Source organism: Balearica regulorum, chromosome 5, assembly GCF_011004875.1.
Source record: "Balearica regulorum gibbericeps isolate bBalReg1 chromosome 5, bBalReg1.pri, whole genome shotgun sequence".
Taxonomy (NCBI): Eukaryota; Metazoa; Chordata; class Aves; order Gruiformes; family Gruidae; genus Balearica; species Balearica regulorum.
In genome coordinates this window covers 65054600-65072247 of record NC_046188.1, presented here as the reverse complement: position 1 = coordinate 65072247, position 17648 = coordinate 65054600, and the positions used below count along the sequence as shown (strand labels likewise).

The window sequence follows — 17648 nt, the reverse complement described above, 5'->3', positions numbered from 1 at the left end:
CCCTGATGTGCATTAATTTGAAGTGAAATGAAAAACAGACAACTGCCATGTATTATTTCTGGCTTCCCTGGAAAGCTTCCCTTGTGATTTTTTTTTTTTTCAGTTCCCTTTCCATGTTGCTCTACTTATTAGTATTAGCCTCGTTACCCCACTTGGGTTCCTTGCTTTGATCGTAACCTGTCTGAAATTTCCTCGTACAAAGTCCCTTAACTTAGGGAAGTATGCCACTGGTACATTGATTTATTTTTTTTTAATTTATTTTTAATCTATTTTTTTAGCAGCTGGGCCCTGGTTTAGGCTATGTTTCTGTGCAAGCACGTGGGAGCTCCACCTGCTGCTCCCTGCTTGTGTAGAGATCATTGAGGGTACCATCAGCAGCTCGGTTTAAACCTGACTCTCGTTAGCAGGGGCAGCCCTGAAAATTCACTTCTATCAAGCTGAGTTGAGACATTTTGGATTTGTCCTGTTCTTGCAGGGCAAGGGACTGTTTAGTAAAAGCTGTGTGGCTACATAGATTTTTCTTGTATGATTTACTACTCTCTCCCCCTGAGCAAAGAAAAGCTAAGGTGATTTGTCAGCTATTAGCTCCCTATCACTATATCGCATTTTCTCTGGCTAAGGCTTGGCATTTTTCCTACTGAAAACTCGTGTGATACGTTTTTGTAAATGACAACTCATGCTTTACCAGCTCTGCTGTTTTTAAGGGAAATTCGGAGTTGGCAGTGCACTTAAAGGCCTCCCAACCCAGGGTGACTCCCCCGAGCATCACTCGTGGCCGTGTAGTTTCCCACCATGGCCAGTGGGTGCCTCTCTTGGCACTGCTTATGTGGGACAGAGCCTGGAAAGAAACGGATCCTTTTCTTGTCTTGAGTTCTGTGGAGGTTTACTTGCATCTAAAGAAAGGAAAATAATAATAATTTAAAAAGTTTAAAAGATTAAAACACTTTCCTTGTGATATTACTAGCACTGGTTTCCCTAGAAAGAAACTTTTTAGACTCGAGGCTCTATGAAATGGCTCTCCAGTTCTTATTTTGTTTTCAAGGAATGATGCAGCCTGTGGTCATTTATCTTGCTGCACACAGCCCAGACAAAGACCTGAGTGTTCACCGAGGAAACCGGACTGTGGCATGAGTAGCTTCCAGGCTGCAGCTGCCAGGCTGGCTGCTGGGCTGGCGTGCGGGATGCACTTGTTTCCATTGGTATTGCTTAGCCCCTCCCAGCTGGACCAGAGGGTAACAAAATGTGAATTAGACTCTTAAAACAAAGTTAGTAAGTCCACAACTTAGCAGACATACAGATGTCTCCACTTATCCTTGCTATTTTTGTAGCAGTTACACAGAAATGCCATAATACTGTTGTTATACGAGAACAGAAGAACTTTTTAAAGTTGTACTTTTCTACCTTAGACAAGAGCTGCAATATTTAGCAAATGCTGCAGAGCTGGAAGAACAGCTTCATGGAAGTGCAGTTTCTCAGTCATTGACTTAAAAACATTTTGCACTGTTACAGTTTGAGGATTTTTTTTTTTTTTTTTTGTGATAGGAAGTTATTTTTTCCCAGACCGCAAGTTTGGGGAAGCTGAACTTCAAGTGGCTTCTTCAGCTTTGTTTTTATTTTGAGTTATACTGAGACTATCTTACAATGTCAGCTGTGATAATTGAACTGCATAAGCTTTCTTCAGATGAGATTGAGACCAAAAAGGATTCCAAGTCAGGTTTTAAGGAAGGCAAATTCAGTGAATCATGTGCCGATTATCACGGTTTTCAACTTCACTGCTCGCATTCTGCACCAGCTGGTAAGCATGCATTTATACAAACTATTTCCTCAAATATGTATCTTTTTATTCATGTAACGTGTTCCAAGTAAACTGTAAGACCCAATAAGGAACGCATGGGATTCTTTACTGTCACATGCATGCAATATATGAAGTAACTTTTAATTTAGATAAAGGGTAGAACATATGTCTCAAAAAAAAAATTTAGTGTCTCCTGAGCACAGTAGCATATAGAGTACTGCTGGAAGAAGAGCCCAAGAGACTGTTACCTTTGCATTCCCTGAAAGATGAGCTTTCCATAGGAGGTGACATAGTTTTTGTGTAAGTTCAGAGCAATCCCAGCAGCTGCTCTGGTATTCGACTTTGCAAGTGTGTGTATAAGGTGTGCTCTCTAGTGTTTAGTGCTGTGGCTCCTATTCTGCTTTTCTATAGTATTTTTTATCGTATCAGGGCTTGTAAAGGAAGAACTGCAGAAGTTGTGAGATTTTTTTGACCACTGTGGCTTATTGTTTTAATTTTGTGGCAGGTGTTATGTATAGCCAGAACAGGTCCCCAAAAATGTCAATTAAATAAGCATTGTGAAACTTTAGTTTCTCTGAAAATTCATACTTACAAAAAATACAGAATGTAACTACCCTGGCAGCTGCATTTAATCAATGGAATAATATCAGTTAGCACCTTCTAAAGTACTGGATGGTCATTCACCTAGAAAATACCTTTTAGGAATGACTACTCTGATTTCTTGTGAACTATATATGTGTCTTAACTCACACAACTCCCAAAGGATAATTCGATTTTGATCATGTTTTCACTTGCTTATGACCCCCGGAACAAAGTACAGACAAGAGAAATGGAGAATATCTGAATGTGACACTTTATCTTGTGCCAGGACAACCAACCTGTAGTGGAAGATTGCAACTTTCACTTGGCTGAAGTCGGTGAATACGTAAATAAATCTTTGATATTTTTAACTCTGCAACAAACTTTTGGAACTTTTTTACTTATAAATTCAGTTCTTACACATTAAAATGGTCAAATGGTTGGAATGTCACACTATCTGTTATTTTGCAAGAAAACCAGATAACTTGTGCTTTCCTTAATAGCGATTTGCTAACTTTGCTTCCTGTAAAGCCTTCACTAAATTTTGTAAAACAGAATTTTCTCAGTAGATGTACTTTTGAAAGTTTATCTTGTATGTTAGCAAGTTTTTGCAAGGTCAGGAAACAAGTGTCTGTTCTCCTGGGATCCTATAACACGACATCAAAATGACCTCTTTTACACTAAAGAAGTGCCACTAAAGAATTTATGCCTGTGCTACCTGATCTACTTTGCTGTGTTCCCTAAGCATCAAAGTAATCTGTTCTAGCCTACCCAGTCGATCAAGAGTAAAATGAATTTTCAGTATGAGCAGCATATTGTTTGTGGAACTATACCATTCAGAGTTCTGCAGGAAAGAGACACTAAAAAAATCAAATCTCCTTGTTGGGATTCTTCCATTTGGAAAGATAATTATTTTCTTTTTAAAATAATTGTCTTGCAAATATTTGTTGCAAACGCTGTTTACTATTCCTAAAGCAGGAACAGTTCTAGCAAGTATCTCTGACAAATGTGTTTTCAGAGTTTGAAGATTTCTTGGTTTGTGTGTTGGCATGATGGATAGAATTAAAAAAAAATAAAAATAAAGTTGATATATTGTCTTAGTATTTTGGGATTTTATGAACAATGACTTATAGCAAATGCAATCTCATATTTTGCCTTCTAAAATTTTCTGTCATGTATTTATTTTACTAGGGTTTAAAGTAAGCAAGCCCTTTGTGGTTTCCAGTGTTGTGTTGGCTGAAGTCTGAATGGAACAGTGTAAACAAGTCCTATTTGGCTTCCACATGTTATTTTCCAAAAGGAACTTCTACTTGCTCAGCCATGGCTATTGATAAAAATAAACAGCTTTTGCTTATACTGAAATGACAGACCCTATTTCTTCATGATTAGACTATTTCCCAACAATGATCTTTCATAGGCAAAATGAAAACTTCGGGCTATGGGAAGCAACTGAAATTTTGCTCTTAGAATTTAGTTATGGTTTTGTTTTTCTCAGATAGCATTAATAGTATGAAAATCTTCAATGAAATCAGCATCATACATCAGGGTGCTGCACTGAGGTTTGTTAGTGTTGGATTCTCTGCCCCACAGGACTCCACCCTCTACGGTTGCAGCCTTGGGAATCTTACGTTTAGGCTCAATGCTCTTGTCAATTTTTTTCAATGTGTTTTAAAGAGAATTTAAAGATCTCTCCTTTAAAATAACTCAAATCAACAAATGGTTGTATAAGGTACATAAGATATGAGAACATAAATAGTCAGTGTGAACCTACAAAAAAGCAGCAACAGAAAAGAACGTGTCCTTTTTCTTCTGTTCAATCTGCTGTCCGCATATTCAGTTGTTATGAGGGTTTTATTGTTTAAAATTGTGCCATGCTTGTGCTATGATATTTTGTATATAAAACAGATAATTCAATATAGAGAGATTATCACTTAAGAACATCTTTTTTTCTTGTAGTAGTGATGTGTTAATTTTAAACATAACACCTAACAGTGCAAATACAGTGAAGTGAATACTCTGACAAAGTTAAGTGATACACTGAAATTCAGTCTGATGTTCTTGGAATGGAAAATGGAAATGTAATTAGAAGACCTGATGTCTGTTCAGAGTTGTTGGGACAGGAAAATATTAACTATATTTTTTTGAACCTGCTTTAACCAAACCCATTGCAATGGGATATAAATGTTAAATTACTTTCCCACATCTCTCTTGTTAAATAAGAAATAATTTTGTTATTAATAAGCTTAACTTTCTGCATGTCACTCCATTTTCAATTCTGATGCAAGTACCAATCCTGAGGCATATTTGAGATCCGCAGATATACGATAATACATTGCAGAGAGTAATAATACTAGAATAAGAACAACAATTTTTGTGAAATTAACATTCTGTGTATAGAAGTCATACTTTTTCCATACCGAGTGTTATTAGGATCTTTGGGAGTTTATCACTTGCAGTGTAACTCTGAGAATTTTTTCAAAATATGAAATTCTGAAATGTGTGACCAAGTTCGGTTGGCGAATGCTCCACGAGCACATTGATGACCAATGTTGGTTTCCACAGCACTCGGGTTACCTGGACTCTGAGTGAAAGATTGAATGGAGCAGTGATACTTGTAGACACAGTGGATAACGTGGAGTTGATGGGTTTTTAGAGACGCCGAGCTATCTTTAAGAAAATAACGCTTATTTTGATTTATATGCTACTTATTCTGCAAAGAATTTTTAACACAATATGATAACATGAATGCCTGTGTCACAGCTACAGCAATTTCTTTTCACCAATGGACCACAGAAGGCTATTTGTGACATAAAAATTATAAGACCAGATCTGTTGTATTTGCCAGGGTAGAACTTCCTCCAGGACCTGGTGTATTTGCTGTTCAGACTTCTCACAGGAAGCAAAGCTAATCTGAATATTCCAGCTATAGATATTTGTGCAGATATAAACCTTACTCTATCCCTGATAGATGCTGTTCTGCTTCATCTCTTATTAGCCTGGAAATGACTGAAAACTTTCAACCTACGATAATGGCCTTTCTCTCCTAATCTTTGCTTTACAACTATAAGACAAATCATACTCAAACACTTCACATAAATTCTCTAATATGTTCCTAGTGATGGTTTTGTCCAAATAACTCCTGATCAAGAATAAAGAAACCTGTTAAATACATACTAAAAAAAAAAAAAAAAGCATGAGTCATAAGTAAGGTCTTAGTGTAGTGTAACTGGTAGTGGTGGGGTCACTCAGACTCTCATGAAATGAGACATGCACTGTCACACAGATTTGACTTTGACTTTTGGTAGAATGGTACAAGGCTAAAGAAACACTTTTTTTTTCTCCTGCCCTTTTTGTGGTTCTTTTACTGATGAGTTTTTGAGGGAAGGGATGTGAAAGTTATTTTCCAGAGAATAGTTGCTGTGTTTCAGAAGTTATTTTTACTGCTGATCTAGTTATGTATTAGAAATCACCTATATGCTGTATGATTAAGGGCACATTCCTGCAAAATGCTTTAATCCATGTGGCACAGAAAACATAGCTAGGCTAACAGGATGCTCAGAGAGAAGAAAATGGGAGTTATCGGGTAAAGATCTTGTAACTGAATAAATACTTTCAAGAGTTAGGGGGTGGTTTGAGTTTCATCAACATAAAATGAAATCCCTTTCTGGACATCCGAACATGTTGAGATTAAGAAGAAAGAATAAGCCAAGCTTGTCCTAGTTTGCCATCAGAATAAATAGGATGAAAAGGACAATTTACCAAATTTTTCTACAGTTATCTGCCCCTTTTTTTCCTTTCCAAGACGGTTAAGAGGCAGCAGCAGACTGAGCTCTGAGTGCTTGTTGTTATCCCTCTCAGCAACCTGTCTAGACATCTTGCTGCATCACTGCCTCTGAAAAACTTTCCACATATCACGGCTTTACGGGGGTGTCGCATCGCAGAGGAATAAAATTATGTACTTTGCCTTCTAGTTTCATCTGGTATCACAAAATGGTGTAGCATTGTCCTCAAAAAAGAGCATTTTCTTCACTGAAATGGAAATATTTAACAGGAATTTGGGGGGAGGAGGAATCCAAAATAATCTACAGCTTTTAGTTGATATTTTTTTTTAATTGCAAAGCTCTGCATGAGCATCCCTTAACTGAATATGTTTCCTGAAACACCAAAATACTTCTGCTTACTGAATATCTGCTAAATCAGTGTTTCTTATTTATAAACTTTACAAGGCAGTTTAATTGCTGAATGAAATTTTCTTTCTCTTTATTTAAAATTTGAGAAGTGGTTCAGTCATAGTTGTATCATGATGGCCAGGGGACTCAATAAAAAAGTTGTAGCTTAGCGCATAAATCTGTACCACACCAGCAATTTGCCTTAATTACTCACATTAGGATTACATGGTAAAACCCAGAAGGGAGCAGACATGATACACAGGACATGATGTTAATGGTTACAGTCCAACTGAAGTCTGTCTTCACGTGAGCTCTGTAGGAAGCTGCAGTCCATTGCAGAATCAGGACTTGAACCGCCTACAGCAACCTAATTTTTGAAACTATGTGTTTACTTGAACTGATAAATCTAAGTATTTTTTTCTCAGATTAGGTGCTATTTTTCTGCTCTTCTCTTCCATTTTTCTCTTGTAAAACAAAAGGTCAAGAAATGCATTTTTCCATCATTTCAAGAAGCAGTTGAGAGACTCCTGTCAGGAAGATCAATATTCAGAAATAATCCTTCTACTTGTTATGCCACGTCAAGCTAACATTTAGTTGAAAGCCATCAAGAAACATAATTCATCAGTAGAGCAGAAATATGAGTTATTAGCAGTCTCTAACCTCAATGCAGAACACATTTCATTATTTCAGATGGATAACATTAATTCTAACTTTACCTTGGAGGCAGACTTTACTATGTCCAAATCACCGTAAGTAAATTTTGAAAACGAAGTGGGCTTCTTGTGTGGTCATTACAGATGGATGGAAAGCGGGGAGAAAGTGTATTTGTTCATTGAGTCCCAGCCTCTGTGCACCTAAGTTACATAGCGTGTCTTCAGTTGAGCTGAGACTTTAGTACTACCAACAGTCAATCTCTTTGCTCTTCAGCCTAAAGATGTACTACAAGCTACAACTGGAAGATCTTTCTCTCTTTGGTGCTATCCTCTGTACCAAAATTTCATTAATAATACAAGAAATAAACCTGGAGCTAATGAATAATTCGGAGATTGTAGAGAGGCCTAACATACTGAGGCGTTCACCTCTGGCCCCGGGGTCATGACTTCTATCCTCATGTGGCTACAATAATTGGAAACTAAGCTGGATATAGAAATATAATTTTTCCCAGAGGCATTGTTTCTCTTCTGTGCTCTTCCTTCCTCTAATGAGCTATTTACTTTCTATTTGAGAGTGGGGTAGGTCAACTAACTCTGAGTAAAGACCCTCCAATGATTTATAATCATGGATTTTATTCCCCAAATTCCCTCAGTAGCAACAGATGAATTATGTCTGCACACAGAATACGTTGCCCTCGCAGATAATGCTAAAACTTTCCCAGATTTGAAAGGCAAAGTCAACACTTACAAAAACAGACCAGTGCGGACTTGGTAACAAAGGGTCAAAAAATGGGGAACGAGAGATGAGTCGGAACAGTCTTCCCATAGCACAGCATATCTTACACCTGCAAAGCCTGAATACAGCAATGAAACCCTTGTGTCTTAGTTGTTAGTAGTGGGTCTGTATACTTAAGTCTTTTATACTTGAATAATGGGCATAAATTGGCAAGCAGGTCTCCAGCTATAATACAGGATGCAAGATGAGTTAGTGTGGATGGGGAGGTCACTGAGGTATTTCAGCTTTCTTAAAAATTTAAGTCTGAGGATATGTCTCTATATGCTGTTATAACAACATGTGTTAAAAGAACAAGTCTGGAGGTCATGAGCGTTACAAGCAGAGTGGACCGATAACCACGTATTGATAAGCTTTGTAAGTAAGGAATGCTCTTTGGTGGTGCAGAATACAGTTGTATTCCATGGTTGAACACAGACTTTCCTATAAGATCTAATGGCAATGTCTAGACAGTACGCAATAAGGAAACAAACGATGTCATTTAGTACATGGTCTATAAGCTATTGCTTACAATGGGTTTCTTTTTTTTCTGTTAATAAAACAACCTGTATTTGGGTTTCTGTTACACTATCATAAATGTATAGAAACTCTAGCAGATTTTCTAGACCTTCGTGATATTTGTATCAGTATTGTAATATGATGTAAGTCAATCTTATTTAAAAAAAAAAACAAAACAACAACAACAAAAACTTCCTGAAAACACTAGCTTAGTAATATTTAGAAGAGACATCATGGGAGAGAGAGAGAATTGTACACAGAGTTATCTGTGCAGGCAGCTGAATGTTATAAATAGAAAGAGTTTTGAGTGGTGCTGGAAGAGACAAGTATGTTTTTCCAAAAGCACATGGTGAGAAAGAATTTGGCTGCCTATTAGTCTCAATACTAAAATGTACTGGTTTGCCGCTAAAATAATAAATTGATGGTATCTTTCAGAGTTATGTATTCATATATGCAAAAGTATAAGTAGCTATTTAGATCTTTATCATATTTGTGGTCCTGCCTTTGGAGGGGCATGGTGAAGTCACTTAGATCCCAATGCATCAATCTCTTGAGCCATTACAATTATACCACGCCTCTGGCTGTATATTTTTTGTAAAGAGAATTAGCTTCAGGTTTCTATTTTAATGCTCTGATTGAACATTTAAGATGACTAATTCTTAAATACATAGGTTCTTTTTCTGTATCAAAATGAAATAGATAGCACTGCAAAACACCGTCCTAAATTACATCATGTATGGTAAATCTTTTAAGTAAGCAATAGCCTTCCTTATTTTCCTGCTATACTTCTGCTTTGCTCTGTAATGCAGCGTGCTTCATGAAAATTCATGTTGTAGTCAGCTACTAATATTAATTATTTCAGAATGCTGCTAACAAGAAAGGTAGTAAAATGTTTAGTGAATTTTATTCAAAGGAAGAGAATGATGTATGTTGAAGATGAACTGTATCAGTCACCTGAGTCCTACAGTGCAAGCTAATTTCCACAGTGCCTTTTTCTTGCGTATTTTGAAACAAAGAATTTTCTCGTACATCCTATTAAGAAGGAAATTCTCTCTTACTTATGTTTATCTGCAAGGTTTGCTTCTGGTAATTGCTCTAAATACTCTTTTACTTCACTTCTTTTTCTCCTGTTCTATTTCTTCAATGATAAGGAATAACAGGTCAATCATACTGTGCACAGCACTGGGATTGTGAATAAGAAGTTAAAAGTGATTTCTGCTTTCCTTACCTAGGCATTGAGAAAGGGCTAGATACCAGAATTCCACGAAGTCACTAAAATAACTTAGGTCAGTCCACACTGCAAGTTTTTCTCATCTTATCATGGTATATCTTTGCCTTTTATATTCCAAACATTATGCTTTTGACACTCCAAAGCTGCTTCCACATCTCTTTCCATTCAAAAGTTTTCAATTCTGCAAGAAAAGGTTATAAAATATTCAGGGAAAACACCCTTCTAGGGGTATTTGTTTACTCAGTCTTTCCTTCACCCCAACAACGTTTTGCTGAACCTGAACAAGGAAACTAATACATTTTTTAGGTGAACTACCATCAAAATCTCATGTTGCTATGTCATAGATTTATGCTCCAGATTCCCGCTGTCTGATTCTGTTTTGCCAAAGGATGATACGTACAAGGTCTGCACGCTTTCTCTTCCAGGATCCTCACCAAGGCAAGCTCCGTTAGTGCAGCTATAGAGAAACAAAACTTAATGAACAGAGGTTCTTGCCCTGTGAGCCTTGCCAAGCCAAAATGGCTTTTTTTTTTTTTTTTTTTTTAACTCAATGACGCTTTGACAGACTGAAGAGTAGATTATGGCCAGTCTTTTGGAAAGGCAATTTTTGATGTACATCAATCAAGAGTATAATATGTTCATCCGTGGGTTTCCTAAAATGACTGTCTTGAAAAACGCATGGACTCTGGAAGTTGTTTCTGAGAAAACAAAGGATGATGGAAAGAGAAGCCTAATTTTGCTACGATGCTTGAGCTGGCTGCTCATTGTGGCTCTGCGGAATGCCTGGTATGAGGTGCCGATTGTCACTGCTCACTCTTGACTAAACTTAATGCTATTTTAGAAGTAAGAAGTAGTAAAAATAGCAAGTGTATTCTGGGATAGCACTGATATATTTTCTTTCTTTCTGTCAAAAAAAAAAAAAGAAAAAAGATTGAGTCATTCAGGATTAAGGAACTCTGAGTCTCTGTATATTTATGTGACCTTTTTATTTTTGTTTATAAGAACCCAAGGAGAACATAAATCTTCAGAATTCAAGGATGATCCAAACTAAGTTGAATGAAGTTTATTCCAAATGTTGATATCTTATTCTTCTGGAGAGTGACTTGGCCTTGTTCTCTGACTAATTTAACTAAATGATGTAACAAATGTGAGGGGTTTTATATCTTTTTGCTTCATTTCTGGAAGAACGCAATACACACTTTTCACGCAGGATATATTACTGGCTTGTTCACTTACCTCAGGAAGGAAATAGGAAGGCTCATTCAAAGAAGTACAAATTTATAGACATTTTGTCATCCTCAAAATTCACAAAGTTTGTTACAATGCTTTTTTGGCATGTTCTAGTCTTTCTCTTAATAGTATCTGTTACAGTAGAATTAAATGTGATAACTGTTACTTTTAGAAAACCTTGTTTCCTAATGTCATAATTTTGATCTCCATAAGCTTTTCTTCTGATCTTCTTTGCTGGGAAAAGCAAAGCACAGAAGATTTGGGAACGCTGGGAGGGAACTGTTAGGCTTTTCTGTCCTTCATATGACTTAAGGGAATTATCATGCTGACTAAGGTCAAAATCTACCTTGTTTGGTATACTGTTTCTGGCAGCGATCAGTATCTGCTATTTCAGAGGAGAGGAGAACAGGAAAGCAACTCGTTGGCCATGTTTCCAGTACTTCCTCAAGGACATCCTACCACTTGATCAAACGAAGCAGTGCGGAATTCCTGCAGGAGGTCTGGTACTCAGCTTGACAAAAATCAATCTTCAGTTTCACAAATGCAGAGTTCAGTCACTTGAGACACAAGTTCCCAAACCACTGCTTTTAGCTAATGCAAAATTGGGGTAAAGTCTGCTGAAATGAGTCTGAAGAAAACCCAAACGACCCTCTAGAACTGATCATCTTATGATTTTCACTGAAAAACCTCATAACTAACATTAGGAATTTGACTTGTAATCTGGTATTCACATTTTGGCACCAATGTTGATTCTTTTCTTTCTCTGTAGCTCATATTTTTCAGAGTTTCACAAGCTCTGCTCTTCACGACCAGAACATATTCTTCTCTCCCTTTTGATTTACTCTATATTGAGTATTTGAAACAGACTTCCTCTCTACTCAAATTCCTAACTTTTTTCCTGACCTTTGCATAAAGGTAACTTTTCTTATCTGTCCATCAACACTTTTGATTCAGTTTCATCTCACTTGTGACTTTTCACTTCACATTGCATGTCTATTTTTTATTTTTAGCATCTGTTTTCTCACTCATTCCTTTACACCTCTCACTTTAGGAGTGATAACTATTCCCAACTATAACACGCTTTAAACATCCATCTTCGGTTCCTGTTTTAAAACCAATTGTTTAACTTTCAGGTACTTTCAGTACCTTAACTTTTCTTACCCCACTTTTTTAATACTCTGACTTGTTTCTCATTAATGAGATCTTTTGTGACTTTCTCTGCTAGTCCCAATTGTATGATCTTACTAACATTAATTATTTCTATTTTTTTCATATTTTCCTTTTCTATCTTAATCTTCTTTTTTCAAAAAATAGAGGAATCTTATTCTCTCCTTTTAAAAAAAAAAAGTCTGAAAAATTATCTTTTTAATACTTTCTGTGAGGAAGAGAGCTAAAATAAGGAGGGGAGTTTGAAGTTGGTATTTCTAGGCAATTTTTGTGAGTGCAAAAACTACACAAGATCTGATATGATGTATGCCATCTATGTATATCTGAATGTCCCCAGTAAGAAGGAATTTTCTCTGTTATTATTTAGGGATTTTTTTTCTTTTAAATGAGATATGAAGAGATTGAGGAGCCTCAATTTAAAAGTCAAACACTAAAGCTCCTTCTCATTTTTCACAGCTATGGGTCCACTTTAGCATTTTTGGAAAAATAAGTCCTTACTGATGTGTCCAAGACCATGAAGGAGCTGGTGAGCCATAAAGTCTATAAAGCTACTTCTAGGTTTAAAAAAAAAAAAAAAAAAAAAAAAAAAGTAAATATATTTTTCAATTTTCTCCAATTATATTGTTAATTTAGCATTTCTTATAGAGCTTACTGGATGTAATTCAGCAAGAATAAAATATAACACTTTCTACTTCTAGACAGGAAAGATATTTTTAAGGTATCAGTAATGCTGTTTCATAAAATGGCAAAATACACATGAATTCAGGATATGCTCTGTTAAATCCAAAGAGAAAGCTGGTATTGGAGTAGGAGTGCCATTTTCATTTCCAAGGGATAAGCATGTTATCCTTTATTTTTCCAATTTTAAAAGTAGGCACAGTAAGGGCAGGGTTTCCTGCTGCTATAAAGCTGAGAACAGCTGTTCATTCACAGAATTTCACCTTTTTGCTTCAGCTAGGGGTTTACCTCAAACTTGTAACACAGACATACATAATTTTTAATCCTGTAGAATATTGCCACAGGGAAGTTCAACTCTGAGCATAAAAATTGTCTTGTCTGAATCATATAGTGAAGCTCTTGAGGAGTCACTTGGAGGAAGCGATGAGGTGCGCAAAGACTATTCCACTGTTTCTCCTTCATCAGAGACAGCTTTTGGTGCAATGAAGTGGTCATTTACTCATATGGCTATATTTTAAGCATTAATCTTTTGTTAAAAAAAACCCCAAACAAACCATAAAGCAACTTCAGCTACTGCAAAGGAACAGTTGAGGTGAGTTTCACAGAAAGATTTTTACTTTATGGGTTTGGGGTTTTTTTTGTAGAAATGCAGATCGATTTGTTTAGAGTAATGCTTGCAGATAGCTCTGCAGAAATGAATTTGCAACTAACGGCTAAGAGTGAAAAAACGGTTTAGCTGTTTCTCCTGAAAAGATGAGGAGGAGAACCAAGGAATCTCTTGGATGTGCCAAGCTTGTGGCAACGTGCTTTTTGAAGCATTTTATGTGGTGATTTGAGATCTTGTTAAAAGCTGGAACAACTCACAGTGCATACATACATATGTTGACTTCTTCGAGAACAGATTTGGAAGGCGACCACTTGGCGCTGTCAGGGTTCCTTTGTTCACTGCCACGCGTGCCATGTGCGAGTGAAACAAAGGTGTCGTGCGATCCAGGCTTTGGATTTGTAACAGCAAGCGGGACATAATCATACGCCCGAATGTTCCCCCTCGGCTTTTGAGAAGATATTTAAAAATAAGGGATATAAAAACCAGATGAATGTTACAAATATGAAGCTACCGTACATTCCAAGTTGGCTTTGTTCAAACTGTCCTCCAAAAATAGTTCTGATGGTAATGCCAAGAGTTTAATGATGCCATGGGACTATTTCTCTCTGCTGCTGCACAGGGCAGCAGGGCAAAAATTTTCTCTTTTTTTTTTTTCTAAAGTAGGAGAGAAAGCCTTAAATATGCTGTTCGAACACATGAAAGAACGTACCATCTTGTTTAGCTAATTAGCAACAGTTCTGCAGGCTTGTTCTGCAACACTAGCTTTCATTAGTAAAGCACTGGGATTTTTTTATAACAAGTTAGAGCACCTACTTGCTGTCAGACTACCTGGTAGAGCCCTGACCAGAAGTTTCCTTTCATTACAGGTATGATTGATATTAGGAAACATGATTCTGATAATGTTTAAAAACTTGAGATAACTGTCATGAACCTGATACAAGAGTGTAAGATTTTTAAGGACTTTCCACCCAATAGTATCTTTTCTATACAAAGCAACTACCAACAAGCCAACTCCCTTTATTCTCTAACAAAGCTCCCAGTGTCCAAATCAACTCCAAATGTGCTTTCCTTCCTCAGATTGAAGATGATGATCAGATGTGAACAAAAGCTACTGTGCAGAGCTCTTTTAAGAAATCCAAACAGGTTTTGGAAGAGGCATTTATAACCAATCAAGGGTTTGAGTGTTTAGAGTCAAGCTGATAGTTTTGTTCTCAAAAGTGGAATCCAACTATCGTCTCATATTGTCTTCTTGCCATTACAGTCTGAATTACATTTTGACGCATTTTATAACTTTAAAAAAAAAAAATCTCCTTGCTAACACCACAGAGTAGCACCCAGTGCCGTCTAAAACGCTTGCACTTGTCTTTGTTGTGTATCTAAATTTTCCTCTGAAAGGGATACTGAGCGTCCTGACCGCACAAAGTTCTTTGTTTTCCCCCTCTGCACTGGCACGCACCAGCACTGCCTCTGAGGCTGCTTGTTTAAGAAACCCGGGGCCTTGGTCTGCATTCCTCAGTGTCAGCCTCCGGTAGCTGCAGCACAGCACCGGAGTATAATACAAGTTGAAACTGCGGTCTTATTGCCTTGAAAGTCAGTTAATGCTTAAAACATGCTCCAGTAGATAGTAGTTGCACAGCGTCGGTATACTACAAATACACTGAGCCTTGAATTTAAAGTTCCTTTGATTATTCCTTCCTGAAACTTTAATTCCAACAGAAAATCTTACGCAGTCACACAATAAGTAATTATCCAAACAGTCTTTAAATGTGGGTAGTTGCACAAGATGTCAAAAAGATTAAATTATCAGGAAATTCTGCAGGTGAATTTTAACTTGGCCATGTTCTTGCAGTATATGCTTAGGCTAAAATTCAATATCAGTGTTTCAAGGTGTGTAGCTAAAATTAAACCTCACAAGGTGTAGTGAAAAGAATTGTAAGCTTAGTCATCTCAAGAAGTTTGACCACTTCTTTTGTGAAGGTTTTGTTGTATGGAAACAAATAGTAAAAATTACATCCTCTAATGACAGAACATAGCATTTCCTAATTAGAGCTTTTTTTTTTTTCCCCCCCACAAAAGTTATACACACACACCCCCTCCATTAGAAAACCAATAGTTAATGGAATTTCAGGGAAGAGACATGGTTAACAATTACCATTAACAAGGACTTTCACCAGCAGTGTGTTAACTGAATTTTTGTGGTCTTTGACACTTTTTTCATTATAAATGCCATTGCAATTCTAACATAGGATAAGGATTTGCAAAATACCTTACTTAAATAAGAAACCTTGATAAACGTCACTTCTCTGATGTACATGCTGCATTTTAGAACTTATCTTAGATTTTATCAGATTCAGTGACACTTTCACAGTGAGTGATGTGGGCTTCAGATTTTTTGTCTTTTCATCTGTCTTAATGAGGAGTGTTTCCTAGTATCACAGTATCAGGATCCTGAATACACAGGAACTATGTGGTTACCAAATCTTTCAGGAAAAAAACCAAAAAACCTAGACATCAAATAGCACGGCAAAGCAAAGGTCTTTCTGCTTCACAGAACTCACTCAGATGGCATTTACTGGAGAAACTGGACACCACATACAAAGAACAGAATTAACAACTAAGATGTGAGACATTATTTCTTCATATTTATTGCTTCTGGACTGTTTAATACATTTATTTAGCTTGGGCACAAGTTAGTACTTATAAGAAAACTGTCAGACTGGCTGTTGATGGAAGAGTACCACCTAGTTAAACATTAAAAGGCAATTTTTAAATCATATTCATTTGTGAAAGCTATTTTTCATAGTATCTGGTTTGACATGCATCATGTGAACAACTATGCTACGTGTTAAAAACTACTATGTTAAAAGGTTATGCCCTTCTATAACTAACTTTACTTTTGAAGAATGCTGGAGAACCAGGTGTAACATGGAAAAGCTGACAACTTGGTCTGGAGTTGACTTAGCTAAAAAATAGGTGAAAGTTGGAGGTTTTATTACTTCTGCAACCATAGTCTGAAATGGCGAGGGCTCTGCGTGAGCACAGCTTTCCTTTTACATAGTGCACTGAATCAAGGCTGCTGTGATAGTACTGTTATTTCTATATTCTCACTTTACTTAGAAACCATTAGTAGATGAGATCGCAGCTCTTTTCATGATGATTAAATATGACACAGAACGTAGACTTCTCCCCTGGATGAATTTGGTAGCTCAATGGGGACTTTTTAGGACGAAAGTCAGAGTGTGGTGAGAAAGCTACTGTCTATTGATGGTGAGGAAGCACATCTTCAACACTAAAAACATGAATGCATAGTCTCCATAAATAAATGAGCCTGTGATGTGTATGTCACTGACTGATAGCCTCTGGAACCAATCATTAAAAATAAATCAGCATTGTGTCACTTAGCTAATGAAATATAATGCCATAAATTCTTTTTTTTTTTTTTTTTTTTTTTTTGATTCTGCAAGCCCTCTTTGATTTACTTTACCAGAAATGACTGTGCTAATATGGTGGTTCTGAGACATTCAGTCTCTGTTCTTATCATGCAATCTTTCTGCAGAACATAAAAATGATCAACATAGGCATAACTTCACGGCTAATTTCTTTTCATCTCTTGTATTCCTCTATCAATAACCTTTCTGACTCCCCTTCTACTTAATTAACGTGATGGAAGATTTGTACCTTGCAATATGACAATACAGATCAATAAGTACTGGGTAAAATGTGCTTTGCCTGGTTTTATTTCTGTGTTTGCAGTATCATTGATTTACATGAAAAGAGTGTTGTTACAAGAAACAAAAGCTCAGCCTTTGCTTCCTTGAAATCTTGGAACAGTGAGTTTCATACTCAGCTTATCTGTAGTACAAACACTGTATTTTCCAGAAGGCCAAGTCTGGACTAGCTAGCTATGTAATGTCCAAGCCAAGCAGATTGTAAGAGGGAGAAATGAAGCTAGTATCCTCCTTCAGAGAGAAAGTATGGATTTTTGTGTTAAGTGGTGCGTTAGTGTTCCCCGCTCTTCGGTGGCTTCTTTGCAGTCCTTTGGTTTTCTTACATTTATTGAAGGATAAAGGGCTACTTTTAGTGCTCTTTTTTCTTCTTTTTTTTTTTTTTCCCCCTGCCTAAAATTTAGCTTAGAGACAACCTGAGGAAGCTGCCTCCATCAAATGGATGCAGTAACTTAAAGATTTTTTTCTAATATTTTCTCCTATTAATATTATTCTCGTCTTTGATGTCCATATTGCAAGTCCT

At 36.7% G+C, this 17648-nt stretch overlaps 1 protein-coding gene across 2 annotated transcripts in view; it reads left to right on the top strand.

Annotated features, from left to right (window-relative positions):
- Positions 1–1281: 1281 nt before the first annotated feature.
- ANO3 (anoctamin 3) overlaps positions 1282–17648 on the top strand; it is a 204131-nt gene continuing 187764 nt past the window's right edge. For both annotated transcript variants that reach the window (XM_075755329.1, XM_075755328.1), the window contains exon 1: positions 1282–1795. In XM_075755329.1, coding sequence (XP_075611444.1) covers positions 1642–1795 — 154 coding nt within the window. In that variant the 5' untranslated portion in view covers positions 1282–1641. The remainder of the gene's footprint in view (positions 1796–17648) is intronic.